Source organism: Spea bombifrons, chromosome 5 (genome assembly GCF_027358695.1).
Source record: "Spea bombifrons isolate aSpeBom1 chromosome 5, aSpeBom1.2.pri, whole genome shotgun sequence".
Classification (NCBI taxonomy): Eukaryota; Metazoa; Chordata; class Amphibia; order Anura; family Pelobatidae; genus Spea; species Spea bombifrons.
The window spans coordinates 51,013,082-51,028,215 of NC_071091.1; the positions used below are offsets into that span (position 1 = coordinate 51,013,082).

At 38.5% G+C, this 15,134-nt stretch overlaps 1 protein-coding gene across 1 annotated transcript in view; it reads right to left on the reverse strand.

Moving 5' to 3' along the window:
* LOC128497656 (collagen alpha-1(XV) chain-like) overlaps positions 1 to 12,204 on the reverse strand; it is a 71,221-nt gene extending 59,017 nt beyond the window's left edge. Inside the window, exons 1-2 of the mRNA XM_053467820.1 lie at positions 11,651 to 12,204; positions 7,917 to 8,464 (exon numbers count right to left, since the gene is read on the reverse strand). Coding sequence (XP_053323795.1) covers positions 7,917 to 8,464; positions 11,651 to 11,978 — 876 coding nt within the window. The 5' untranslated portion in view covers positions 11,979 to 12,204. The remainder of the gene's footprint in view (positions 1 to 7,916; positions 8,465 to 11,650) is intronic.
* Between the last annotated feature and the right edge of the window lie 2,930 nt (positions 12,205 to 15,134).

The window sequence follows — 15,134 nt, forward strand, 5'->3', positions numbered from 1 at the left end:
GCGACGCATGCATCGCATCAGGCTGACTGGGTGAAAATAGAAAAATGTGGATATTAACATAAGTGTCCCTCTTTAGCCATTTGACATTTTGAGAGGAATGCTTTCAGTATACCCTTAGTTAGGAGTAGCTGTATTCATCCAGTAAAAGTAACAGAATGTTGCAGAATCTTGAAATACTTTTTTCATTGGACTAGTACTATTGTAAAGACAGGTTTTCGGGCCTATCCCCTTTATCAAGTCAAAAGCATTTCTGATCAGCAACCATTTTACTTTTGGCCTAGATTCAAGATAGTTTTACACCTACCCCACCCTCACTATATTAGCCTCTACAACTTCTACCAGGAGGCTGTTCCATTTACCTACCACCCTCTCTGTGAAGTAAAACATCCTTACATTACATCTAAACCTCTGACCCTCTAGTTTTAGGCTTTGGCGTCTTGTTCTGACCTTTCTCCTCCTGTGAAATAAACTTTCTTTGTGTTAAATTTTTTAATGCTTCTATCACATCTCTTTTCTCTCTTCCAAGCTATACATATGGAGAACCCATAGGAGATCTTTTTTTTTATTCTGCATAACCATTTGAATTAAAGAATCCGACAAACAGGACAGTTTCACAAAACTGGGAATAACCCTAAAACAGGGATTAAGAAAAGCCACTGAAGGCAAGGTGATTATTGTTGGTAATGTCTTCTATACACTTCTGTTGTAACATGTTAGATTCAGCCCACCCATAGATGCTGTAGGTTACATAAATCTAATTGTTATGACCAGCTTTAAAGTTTTTTGTTGTTTACATTGGGCTTAACGATTCATATCTTGTCATCAGGTGCATGAATCAAAGTAATTACGCTTGTCAGGTAAACACATGTTCACAAAGGAAGATTTACTGGAAGACTGTTTCAGAACACTCTGATTTAGACAAATGCATTTGTGTTCCTTACAAAGGAAAAGGAAACTCAGGAGACAATAGTATTTTTAAAATAGCTCCGTTGATGATTTAAATGTCTTGGGCTGACTCAAAGTTTGTGTAATTTAGTGATTGTGTGATTTAAAAAATCTACAATAAATGCATTTAATGTAAATTTAACCTTACAGTAATGGTATTTTTTTTTTTATTTTATCCCAAGACTTTGCTAATACAAGATACAATCCCAACATAGGTTACATAACTGAAAACATGAAATGACCCCAACATAAGTAAGGCACAATCACCTTATTAAACCATCTACATGTAATGCGAAATGGCTTTTGGACAGTTGTGTATCTCACATATCATCACCCTCAGTCATCATTTAGCTATAGGAAGGTTTGCTAATAATCATGAGATCATGTAATTTAGATAGAAATAAAGACTACTGAAAAAAGCTGTAAGGTGGGCTGCACAAGCATGGGCATACGTACAATCCTCTTCACAGAATACTGAGCATGCACATATAGCGAATTGATGGTGGGGAGGAACAATGATGATGGTGGGGGGTATGTATATGGTGGTTGGGGATAATGATTGTAGTGGGGATGTGGGTGGATATGATGATGGTCAGGGGCAGCTCTAGATTTACACATACATGCATACATACTTTAAGGATGCCTGTGAATTTACATGTTAGTGTCTTTACTCCCATATTCCCTAGCTCACCTTTCCTGTTACTTCATTTGCAATACTTATACTAGTATGGCAGTGGCACTTTTACCTCTTGTGTAATACACCCTAACTCCCTCTAGCTCAGTGGTTCACAACCCGTGTATCCTCAGGACCCACATTTGTCTTTGGTCATTAAGTCGCGACCCAAAAATAACCTCAGAAAAGATGAGGGAGTGAAAAGTCTGTCTGCGGACTGCAACAGGAAGAGGGGAGGAGAAATCAGAGAAAAACTTTATTCAGCTCCCACTAGGAGCAGACAGCAACCGCAAACCAATCAAGCAACTTGCTTTGTGGTCGGGGAGTAATGCTAAAGTACATGGCGGACCGGAGGCTGCCTGATGGCCCTGATCGTTGCGGCCGCGGTCCTGACAGCCTGCGGCTCGCGGATTGCCGCTAGAATGTGTTAGGCAGCCCCAAGAAAGTGAAATTTTCCCGGTATGCCTCCAGTCCGGCCCTGACCCTCTGCGACCCACTGAAGACAGGATCGCGACCCACTTTTGGGTCGCGACCCATGAGTTGAGAACCACTGCTCTAGCTTGTTTAAGCAGGGCCCCCCCTCACCTGTTGTTTTTGAAAGTCAAATTGTGATATATATAAATATATATATATATGTATATATATATATTACTTGTTATGTCCTGTTTACCCATTGTACAGTGCTGTGGAACATGATGATGCTATTTAAAACAATAAATAATAATTATACATACAGGCACACCCACTCTTACACCTTTCACATACATTCAGATGCACACAGCCACTATAAATCCATACACTTACAAACACATACACAACCACCCACCCACTATAACACCATACACTCATACATACATACATACACATACTCACCCGCTCTAGCACCATACACATATACATTGTACATATACATTGTACATACAGTACATACACATAGCCACTCTAACAACATACACTTACACACTCATTCTCTCTGATCATCCATGCAGTTCACATACTTCCTCCTCCCCCAACCCCCGCCTTACACGTTTAGCTCTTAAAATGTTTTAGGAGAGCTACATGTTTATTTGTGCTGTTTAATATCTACTGTGAAAGTGATTTCTGCATTTTGAATAACTTGGTTTTCAGTAAATTATTTAAATAAACTCAGACTATACAGATGCTCTCCCAATTGGTCCCAACTCATTACATAATGTCATGACCCACAGTAATATTAGGAACTCTCCTATTTATGACTATTGTGTTATTCAAATATACTTTAAAATGAATGGTTTGTCTCTAAATAAAAAAAATTGGGCCTGGGACACCACATAAATGCCGTGTGCAAATATAGGGCTGGTATTCAATTATTTCCAGGGCTGGTTTTTATTCCCAGTCTGGCCTTGTCCTTCATAGTTCTGTTAGGGTTGGGTGTAGGAAATTGGATTAGGAAGGTTGTGCAAGATACCAGTTACCAACTAATTAATTTCAACTATAACAACATAACAAAAGAGAAAACAGGATCTTATCCCTGCCAGCTTTGTCAACGTGTCTCCCATCTGCCCTCAGCATCTATCTATATTGTCTGGGTATCCCTGTGAGTCTGTTAGAAATACCAGGAGGTACAGTGTACTACTGTATGTGCATCTTCAGTAAGTCATCCAGTGTATTAATGTAGGCCTGTTATGAAAAAAGGTTTCATGTGCAGAATTGCATGGATTTCAAAGCCTATTTGAAACAAAACCCGTTCTCTTTAAATTCTGTTGTGGTGGGAGGTTGTGGCTAACCCAACACTGCAGTTAGCATCTGTGCATCTGTAACAATTTGGATTGAACATTTGGATCATGTGGTGTCAGATGGATTGTCAGAATTATTGAATTCTCGAGAAGAGGTCTGGCAACAGAGATTGACTTCTGTATTGTAACATACATATTTTAATAAACTGCTGACATGTTGTTGTTTTGCTCCCATGCCAGCACATGAACCTATGTTATTTAGCACTTTTCCAGAGAAAAACAAAGAATTTCATGGTAAATCTTTTCAATGCAGCACAAAAGAAAACGTATAGAATGGATAGGTGGTGATATCGAATACTTCGGTCCATTGTTAATTGTCGATCAGCATCTTAAAGATGAAAAATAGAGGCACTGGCAAATATGACCCATACTTGTCATAGAAGTACATCGTTATAGTCCCATATTAGTATTGTGTGGTCCTGAACCCAAAGCTGTGTCTAGTACAACATACCACTCAACATTTTAGGAATCCAAATCAAGACAACTGTGTGGATAGTGTGACAAAAGACAGAGAGGGACGGAGGAATGCTAGACATGGTCATGGCCTAGGTCTGGTCACCATTCACCTTACTTACCTGTAGAGCATCACAAGGTAACCACATTGGAACTACAGTACACAGCAACTGCAAAGACCGCCATTGATTTCCAAAGTTCCCATTTGACCTCCCCCACTGGCCTATGATCCCCAGAACAGTGGGGCAGCTACCCAACAGTATTGGAAATGGGACAATATATTGACCAAATAATATTCAAAGGGGGACAATTGATGTCAATTTTGAATGGAAAGTTTAGCTCCCTTTCTAAAGTTTCTTTACTATCACTTTTTGGTGAATCAGTGCTGATGATCAAACATGTTGTCTGCCAAATGTTTATTACCAGTACGAAAATCAGGCATCTGAAATGTGTAGATATCTCATACAGTGGCAAATCAGGCAGACATTTTAGATGAGATGAGACAAGATGAATAAAACACTTTAAAACATATTTTTCATCTTGTTCAATTATCCATCATTCTTAGAGAAAGTCAGGTGCATGCAATTACTTCAACACAACTTTGCTAGGAACTGGAGCTGAGTTTCCCCATCACCTCATTAATCTCATTTTCACAGCTGGGGATGAGTTTAATTAGAACAAAGAACAACTGAAAATATGTATGGAATCTCCTTAATAACCACAGATGTTTTTACGTAACCATTTCTGTGGACAACCTGACCATGATATTACAACTACTAGTAAAATGTTTGGCCTAAAGCTGAATGCATATATCATATTGGCCCAAGAGAAGATGGTGTCTTTAGTCGGAGGTGAAAACTTTTATTGGGTCAACATCAAAAAAAAGTAGTTACATAGGCTGTAGGCCTACCATACATTATGTATCCTCTGTTCTGACCTCTACAAGAGTGCATCAGTACAGTGGAGCAGAGCTACAAAGGTTGTGTCAGCTAGGCATAGACCTCCATAGTGCAAATGGGATGGTTGCAAGGGTAATCTCTACCCACTAGCCCACTAAGTAAGCGGTACACCATGGAGCGGGATATCTAAAACGCTGCCCCACCTCCTGGGCATGTTTGCTGAAAGTAAATTTGATTTTAGTGGCATGTAACTAGTATAGGAAAACATAAACAAAATTACAAAGGGTTTGCAAAAATGCAGTTTTATTTTGTGACCACATACTTTAAAAGATACTGTCAGAGAAGCGGCCAAAGAATAGAATGACACTTGTGAAATGACATAGGGTGTCGGCTTTTTAGAAATACTAATACTATTACTTTTAGCACTTAAGGCTACAGCCATAAAAATAATGCACCTCATTTGCCTATATCTACAAGAGTGCTACCATGGATGTAGAATCCCTCCACCAACATTCCCCATTGTGATGGTATAGTAGCAAATACCTGGAACAGGAGAACGTAGGAATGGAACCCATAACACAACTAATACAGTTTATCCTCAACCATAACTACTTCATATTCATCTTTTATCTCCAAAAAATGTGGACTGCAATGGGCACACGAATGGCTCCACAATATGCTAATCTGTGCATCGACTTCATCTCCACCTGCCACACCAAACCACTGGTATATCTCTGCTACTAATCATCTGGACTGGTAGCGAAGAGGAACTCCTCAGATTTCATGAAGACTATAATGCCTTTTCTTTACTATTACCTGAAACTGAGCTACTCCCAAACTAGCATCCAAATCCTAGACACTACCATTTACATTAAGAGCAAGTAAATTCAGACTTCACTCTACCCCAAACCAACAGATATACCAACCTACCTGAAACACAACAGCTTCCATCCCAGACATACCAAAAACTCAATCATCTACAGTCAAGCCATTAGATATAACCGCATCTGTTCAGATCCTATGGACCAGGATAAACACCTCCAGAATCTCAGGAAGGAATTCATCAACCATGGGTACAGTATAAAAATCACAGACTCCAAAATACAGAAAGCTATCAATATCCCCAGAGAAAACCTCCTGAGATACCAGCAGCCACAAAAAAAGAGATTGAGTACCGTTAGTAGTAACCTACAATCCACAAATGGAAGCCCTACGCAAGATCTCTAAGGAACTACAAGCAATCTTGCACACTGATGAAAGACTTCAGACAATATTCCCACACCCCCCACTAGTTTAATTCAAACAGCCTCCCAACCTCAAACAATGGATGGTGAAGAGTACCCTTCACAGGCAAACAGCAAATGGTACCTTTCCCTGACAACAAAAGAGATGTGAGACCTGTGCACACATCCTTCCCACAGATGAAATGCAGATACCAGGCTCACACTTACACCCCAAAATCAATTGCTGCTTTACACGCAAATCCTCCAACGGGTGTACCCCATTATGTGTGTTAAATGCCCAACAGCGATGTATGTGGGGGAAACAGGCCAAGTATTGCACAAAGGGTTTAATTCCCACAGACATACCATCAACCAGAAAAAATAGATACACCTGTTGGAGAACATTTCTGTCAGCCTGGACACAGCATTCGGGATGTGAAGCTCTTAGTACTGATGGGATCGTTCCGCACCCAGAGGGAGAGAAAAATATGGGAGGTCAAACTAATCTGCTGATTTAATACCCTACTCACTGGGCTCAATAGAGACAGAGAATTCATCTCCCATTACATTACAAATCATTAATCCTCTCACAAACATTGAATTAACAACTTATTATTATTTTTTATTATTATTATTATTATTTGACACCTTTGTGGATCTGGCATGTGTCAAATGGTTTTATGGCCCCCCTAACCAGGGAGTAAACTGACCAAAGATGTTCTGACTGAACTGTATCTATCTATTAGATTTCTGTTATTCCAGCTAATTTACTGCTGAGCAAATTCCCCAATACCTCTGTGTTTATTTTAACTTTTTGTTAACCTGTGAACTGTGCTTTTGTATTTAGAAAATTCAGTTTTTGCTTCATTAATGCCTGAGGAAGGGACCTAGCAACTTGGTCTTGAAAGCTTGCAATTAAATTCTCAGTTAGCCAATAAATGCTATCATTTTAACTATACTTTTCTCCTGTTTTTTAAAGACTAACACGGTACAAACATTTTTATCATTTCAATATTTGCCTATAAATACCGAGAACTGATGAAAATGCTAGGCATATAAGATATTTCCAAAATCATTTTGAGATCAATAGTGTTCATTTGCTGTATCTCATTTACAGTTGCTAAGGATGTGCAAATGTGGGTTTTTTTTAAATATTTTTTCTATACTAAATGATAGCTTATATATAGGTATTGTTTCGAGAGGAAGCCCTACTTGATCTGAAATGAATACATTATTTGTGAGGGCACATAAGGGAAATAAGGGTTAAACAAAATCATACTGAAAATCTTTTTGCTCACTAATGTATAAAAAAAACCTTTGTAACCTCAATGAGTTAATGTACCGTACTAGAGAGGTCAGTTAATGTTTTGTCTAAGTGAAACAGCACTTTTAGTTCAACTATTATCAAAACTTCTCTCATTAAAATATATAATAAAAACCGAGAGTGCTCTTTCCTGGTGTTGAATTTAGTGACTTTAGACTAAATGCTAGCAATTGTATTTATAATAAGGCGAATAAAAGGTGAACATTTATACAAAGATCTAAATTTATAATAAGCACAGAGTGAAAAAATATACAAACATTTGTATGACCTTACATAATAATGACTAAACGCAAAGCTTGCAATGTCCGGCTAGTGCTTTATTGAAACGTTTGGAAAATATGCTACTTTAAAAGCTAAATTGGTTTAAAGATGATTCACTAGCTCTGGAAATAGTTTGCTACTGGTCCTGGCATAAGGTAAGTAACCAGCTTCATGTTTTCCAAAGACAAACATGTTCCAATTAATAGAACTGTCTTTTTAGCTGTATTGTGAAATATCCCATGTGTGCGCAAGAAATGACTGCATAAATATCAAGATACCACTGGTTTCTCACAGTCAATTAGATCTGTGCCATGTGGACAACCGATAAACACATCGATAAACACATTTTTAAATGATACTTACAGTGAATGACTCCAGGCCGGTTGCTCCAGCATTTCCAACAAATATACCAGAGCTGGCTTCAAATATCAGTGCTTCAGATGATCGTTGGAATGGAACTCTATGGTATTCTTCACAATCCATGTATAGAACAATTTCATTTCCTACCACGTTCATTGTAAAACGATTCCACTTGTTTGTCATTATTGGCACTTTAAATGACGCAGCTTCTTTGGAAATTGGTGAACCAGGCTCTGTATAGTACATTATTATCCTTTGTGTCCCATCTTCAACAGATGATAGCCTGAGGCCCAGGTAGATAATCTTCTGAAATGCATCAGTTATGGCAAACAACACTCCTCCATGATTGCTGTTAGGTTTCACTGTAGCAATCACAGCAAATTCTCTAAAGAATGGCTGCGGGATAAATGTTCTTGTGAGACGGCCAATATTAGCGTCTGGGCCAAAACTGTAGGCTGGAAACCCTTCATATCCAGTGGTGAAAGAAACAGAAGGTGGAAGAGGAACGCCAATCAGTTCTAGGAGATCAAGATGTCCTCTACTTCCTCGTTCTAAAAGAAAAACAGTGTTGTTATGTACCATTCCGTATAACATTATCCTGTCTTCAAAGAGTGTTCATTATTTTTTCTATGTATGATTGCTCCTAATGTAATGTATGACATTTAATACGTGGCACTACCCAACGTGTATCATTCCAGCCCAGTCCCAACTCACAATTGAAACATATTATCCCATTTTCAACTGTGTATATGGAACTAACACCGAGTGCTGTATAGGACAAAGAGAACTGGAATGAATCCACCAACATTCACAAGTCATTCACTTCCATTTTCCCAAAATAATAGCATTGTATTAGCAAGATTCAAATGTGGTTGTTGGTAGAAAAATGTGGCATATATTTTTTAAAGATTTACAATGATGTTTAGAAGAAAGTGAATCGTGTTGTCAACACACAGACAAAACAGATGATAACTGTAAAGTGGCCTAATATTGAGAAAAAAATGTCAAGGGCAATATTTTGTAATTAAACTACTGACAATGCAAGCGTTAACCCTTTCTACACGGCTTAGGTAGTATACAGTCTTTCAGAAAGATATTTTGTTTACAGTTTTATAGAATTGTCTAATATTCTGTTCTTTATTTTTCACTAACCAAAGGGATTTCTATAAATTATGTATTATTAAACAACTATTGCCAGGTACTTGCAGATGTTTTTTTTTTCTCTCTAATTTGTCATTACACACATTTACTTTTCTTTTCTGAAAGCTGCTAAAGCTGACCATGTTAGCTTCACTGGACCTTTTTTGACCCTAAATAAATGTTACTTCAGGAAGAAAAGATGCTCATTTTAATTTATTGTTGCTGCCAGTCTCCTGACAGAGAGCACGAGTCCAGTGCCTATGCATGAGCAGTTTCTGGCAAATGCGTTTCTCTTGCTCCCAATGTATAATCTCCAAGACTGAACCCTGCAAGCATCCATCTGAAACAATAAGACACTACCTTAGCAAGAGGGTGGTGGCTATGTGGCTCTGAAAACTTTTTCATACATAAATACTTTTTGGGTAAAGAATGGCATGTAGAGGCAGACATGTGGTCACCCTACGTACCACCATACTTGGGAGCATCCCAGAGTAGGCACTTGGGACAGCCTTAAGTGAGTGGGGAATAGGAGGGGAAGTTTGCAGACAGCAGGCATGGTCAAGGGCCGCTCACTTACCTAGAGAAAGAGAAAAGTGTCCCTCAGACCTAGAGAATCAGAGCTTCACCCATAGAGTCCCCTTGTATGCCTACCACCCAAAACCCAAAAAATATTAGAGTCTTCTTACCGAATGTACTGTATAGTCTAAGAAAAAAACTATTTATGATTTCTGATGAACAAACTAGGAGAACAAATTTTTTTCAGCTGCTTAATTTTTTTTCATTGTGTCTAAAATAAGCTGGAAATAAAACATACGGTACTTAAGAAAGTGCTAGCATGCTAAATAATATGTAGCAAATAACATAAAAACTGGGGAGATTTTTTAAAGAAACATTTTGCAGTTTCCATGTCCACAACCTATTAGTGCCTCTTAAATGACATTTAAACATTTTCTGGAAAACGGTGAACAAAGCAAAATTATAGAACTATTTACAATTTAGACATTCAACGGTACAGTACTAGGAATGTAGTCATTTCTAACACTAAATTTAGTTGCTAAAGCGTTAAATTTAGCGAAGTTGGTAAATCAGCACCTTTAGAGCAAAATCCAAAATTTCAGTGCAAGTTTTGGGGATTGTAAGTTCTATATTTACATTAAAGGGTAAATTAATTATAACCTGTAAACAGTGGTTTAATAGCTTAACATAAGCTTTCAAACTGAAAAAAATAACACTGTGTAATTAAGTTCCCCAAGTGATTTTACTAGGTTTTCCAAAATTGAGTCTGTTTTAGCTTTTTGCTTAGAAACAATTTCAATAAAAGATGCGGGCATATCCTTTCCAAACCCCATAACAGGCGGAAAATTTTCCTTTTACTTTACAATTGCTAAAGAGTCACTATGGAGATGTTTGACTGCACAGTTTAAGTATTTATGTAGCATGGGACCCAATTATCAGACACTATGTATTTCAGTATACATATTTTTATGGTAGTAGTGCATCCAGAATAATAAAGACATTGAGTAAATGGTTCTCTGTTACTGTCCTATTAATAAACAACAACAAAAATTCTGAATTATTTATATGCCAAATTTGGAAAAGATTCTTGGTTGGCTTGGCCAAGCAAAAACCTAATGATATAATTAAATTAAGCCAATAGTACAAAGGTAGACAACGAATAGCTTTCCAGATATTGTGGACCCACAAATCCCATCATCCTGGGTCATACTGTGAATTGCTGAGCCTCATAAGAGTTTTAGTTATATGATATCTGGGGAATGGTCTAGTGATTTTGGCAGTGTTTCAATCGACTGGTTCAAGGTTTAAATAAATTCCTGATCATTTATCAAATGGAAGCAGGCCCAGACTGACCATCTGGCACCCCAGGGAAATGCCCAGTGATCCAGTGACAAGCAGCACTGCATAATCACCTGACCTGCTGCGGCAGATTGGGAGCTGCAGTTTGCGGTCAATGACCAGACATGCCAACAAGCTACACGAACATCTATCATGCAGCCACTTACATAATTAGGTGGTTACTGGCTCTAAAATGCCAGGGCCCCATCATCTCCAGGCAGGCTCTGCGTGGAAGGAGCACATGGCTTCTATATATTTTACTTAACTAGCCACCAAATAAACACAGAAATGTCACACTGTTGAGTAAATCCTCAATTTTCAATATCTCAGATGCACGAATTAGGTTATGTGATTATTAGAGAACACTTCAGTGTCCTCAGAGAAAAAAACATGACATGTTTAAAGAATTATTTCTTGGAAAGGTATGGGCATAAATTAAATTCAGCAGAGTAGGTGGAACAGCATCTTTAATGTAAAGTTATCCATACTGTCAGTTACTCTATCTGCTAGTACAGCAGAATGGCATTTTCCTTTGTAAAGACACAAATCATCTGTCACAACAAAACATTCTCATTATGCTGTCTCTAGAAACAAGCTACATATGTCTCATCTGTGACCTTGTAGAATATATTGCCAGTACCCTTGAACTGTGTTATATCATAAGGATAATTCCCTCGTAACAAACATAAATTATAGTTGAAAAAAATCTGTGATCCAGAAAAAGGTTGTTATTGATCATTTACCTGTCTTTTTATAGGTTTTTTTCTTTTTCTTCTGCTGGCCCAAATACTCTGTTATATTGTTATGAGGCTGGGGCGCTGGGGTTTCTGAGTACGGGGAAGAAGTTGGTGGGGTTTTCTCAGAGCCAGGCTGTGATGCTGGGATGCTAGTGCCAACAGTAGCAGCAGCCTCTGTGGTCATCTCACTGATATGGACAGTGCCAAGCGTGGTAGGTGGCAAAGACTGTGTAGGTGCTAAGGTGGTTTGTGTGCTGCCCCACCACCACCACCATTGCCCCAGTACCTTACTGCATCCAGTCATAATGCAACAGTACCACAAAATCCAATTCATTGTATCTTCTAGATGATTAGTAACAATACCCCAGTATCCAAGCAAGCGCTCTTCTGTCTGATGTCCTTAATTGCTCCCTCCAAGGTATGCATCTGAAGTTGGTTACTTCATCCTACGAAAGTTACCAACAGTTCAACTGAAAATGAAAATCAGCCTGTTTAAGGATTTGGAAAACTTTTACACAGAGGTCTGGGAGTCTCCTTCTTGTGACTTGTGTTATGTAGAAGTGAAGCCAGTGAACTGCCCACCTCTTTTCTCATGTAAATGAAGCTTTCCGGTACCAAGAGGAGTTTCCTTTGTGCACCAATCACCATACACTTCAGAAATAAATCTGCACCTCTTGCTGCAACAAATAAGTTATTATTGTGCGACTAAGCTTTGTTCAGTGGTCTAAAGCGTATTAGGGCTTGTTGAAACTTACAGCTTGAATTAAGAATATTATATATAATTGAAGAAGCTGAGCCTTTGCCTTGTTTAAACTTGAAAGGCACTGCCTTGTACAAACTTTTGTTTTCTAGTCAATGTGACTGGCGTACGGCTCAGTAAAATGCAGATAATTGTGTTCTGATGGAACATATGTTAAGGGGTTAAATTACTTAATTAAAAAAAAAAATTGTACGTGTGTGCACTAATAGTTTGCCTCTGAATTATAGCATTTTTAACATTTTCTTAGGATGGTGTTTGTCAGGTGATTTCTATCCTTTTATATTTATAAATATTACTAATGCTATGAGAAGAGGTGGCCAGGTAAGGTCTGGTTTTGCACAGGCAGCATGCAGCAGCAATATAGAAACTATTGTCAGTAGACCATGTACAATTAATCAAATATACACGTTAATACATTTGAGAGTTTCTGGGACTGATATATTGAAATGGAATTTAAAGGCATATTGTAACAAGTGTTGTAAGTTTCGAGTTCACAGCCTTAGAAAGGCTGGCAACTTTTAGGCTGGTTGGCAAGACAAGGCAAATAGCCAAGAAATTAAGCAAACCATGTGCACCATCCACTCCTGTCCAATTTACATTACATTTACTACGTTAAAAAGTTTTGAGTCACTTTTTCTTGTTGTTGAAAGAAAAGCTAATTTTGGCCATTACAATAAGCTGAAATGGTTCCGAAATACAACATAGACATGATTAACGTTCTAAATGACTATTGTAGCTGGAGACGGCTGATTTTGAATGGAATATCTTTGTAGGGTTGCAGAGCTCTTTATCAGCAACCATCAATTCTGTGTTTCAATGGCACTTTGTGTTATCTAATCCAAGTTTAAGTTTAAAAGTCTAATTGATTATTAGAAAACCCTTTTGGAATAATTTTAGCATAGCTAGACATTTCCTTGTTTTCCATGAAAACTGCTAAGTGACACCAACATTTTGAGTGGTAGTATATATCTCACAGGGTACAGCATTACAATGCAGAAAATTAGTACCAGTCCAGGTGTTAGTACTGTCCAATTCCTTGCTTAAGCATTACATTGCTGGAAACCCACAAACAGTATTAACCCAAAAGGACAGCAGTGATCTACAGCATACCCCAAAAAATTTTAGGTGTCCAAATTGAAACACCTATGTTGGGGGCGTGGCTAGTGGTGCATGGGGTGTCAGAGATGTGGTTACCTTACCAAAAGAGCCATCTTTGCAAGAAAGGTCTAACCTATAACAGCACCCACCTCCGTGGACCTCCATGGATCTTACAGCTAACTGGGTCAGCCAGAATCGATTGGTGGATCCCCAGTACCTGCAAAAATCAGCACTGCTTCTACGTTTTTAGATTTAAAAAAAGGTATTAAGTAATAGCAACTTATGCCTAATGAAAAAAACGATACTTTACATTGAAACTTGTTTCTTTTTCCATGAAACTTTCTGAAAGTGTCATTCAGAAGAATGATCCTAGGGCGTGACCTTGACTGCTTAAAGAGGAACTGTCACTATAACAGCTTTTAGCATCACTAAATTCATTAACTTACATAGACTGAGAATGAAAAGCAGCCCGCCCTGGAAACATTTAGAGACCAGCCCCATATAGTTGATCTCGCGGTTGAGCTCTTATACCCACACGCACCCCTTATAACTTCCCGAGTCACACTATTTGCCATACAAATAACTATAAAACATCTTTTTATCACATTATTTGTATTAAAATACCAGAAAGCAAAAGTGTTAAAAGGCCCTAATAAATCAAATAAATTAGACATAATGGAATAAAAACATTTGCTACTGCAAAATTGTTTAGATTAAAAAGTTCAATTTTTTTTAGTGGAACAAAATAGTGATCACATTATTCTTCACAATATTCTTGTAAGAAACTTATTTCTTATTATTTCATGTAAACTATTTTTTCAGAATTTAGTAAAGGCATTTCTTGAGGCAGAGTGGCATAAATGGGGTTTAAAGGCAATTCTGGAGGCAGCATATCATGGGGCACTCTGCCTCCAGAAAAGCCTTGTGCCCCCCATATAACACCCCCCCCCCCCCCCGAATTACCACTGCTTCTGACTCCCTGGGGGCAGCGGGTGGCTGGCATCCATGAATTGAAAGGGGCCAGCATGCACGCACCGCGCCGCCCAATGGCCGTGCCTCAGCTCTTCTTCCCACCACTTTAAAGACATGGGACGAAGTGCTGAGGCACGGCCATTGGGCAACGCGGTACATGCACGACGGCCCCTTTAATTTCATTAGGCGTCAGTGGCCGGAGGAGGCAGCCCGGCTGCTGAAAGACAGCCACTTTCAATCCCGCTTGCAGCCACTTCGCGGCTGTTTTGAATGTTGGCCAGTCCGGCCCTGATATTCAATAGGGAGGAGGCTGGCTGTCAGGCCTCTCCAGTGGCCCCAGTGATGGAGGGTTGCTTCACAGTAATAAACATTTATCTGACGTAGATCTCCTGCACAGAATGATGGTCTCCTCATGTGAGTTTATACTATATGGAAATTAATTACAATGTGCAGCTGTGCTATAAATTTTCCTTGCTTACATTTTGAAATCATTGGAAAGGAGGATGAACATCAGAAAATTCACAGTGCCACAGGGAGGTAAAATTATCTATAGTGTAAAACATTAGACCATATAGCTTTGCTTCCATGGAAATGTAGAGCTTTAACCAAACGCCCCTGAACACTATCCCTATATATGACATCATAAAATAATCATATTTA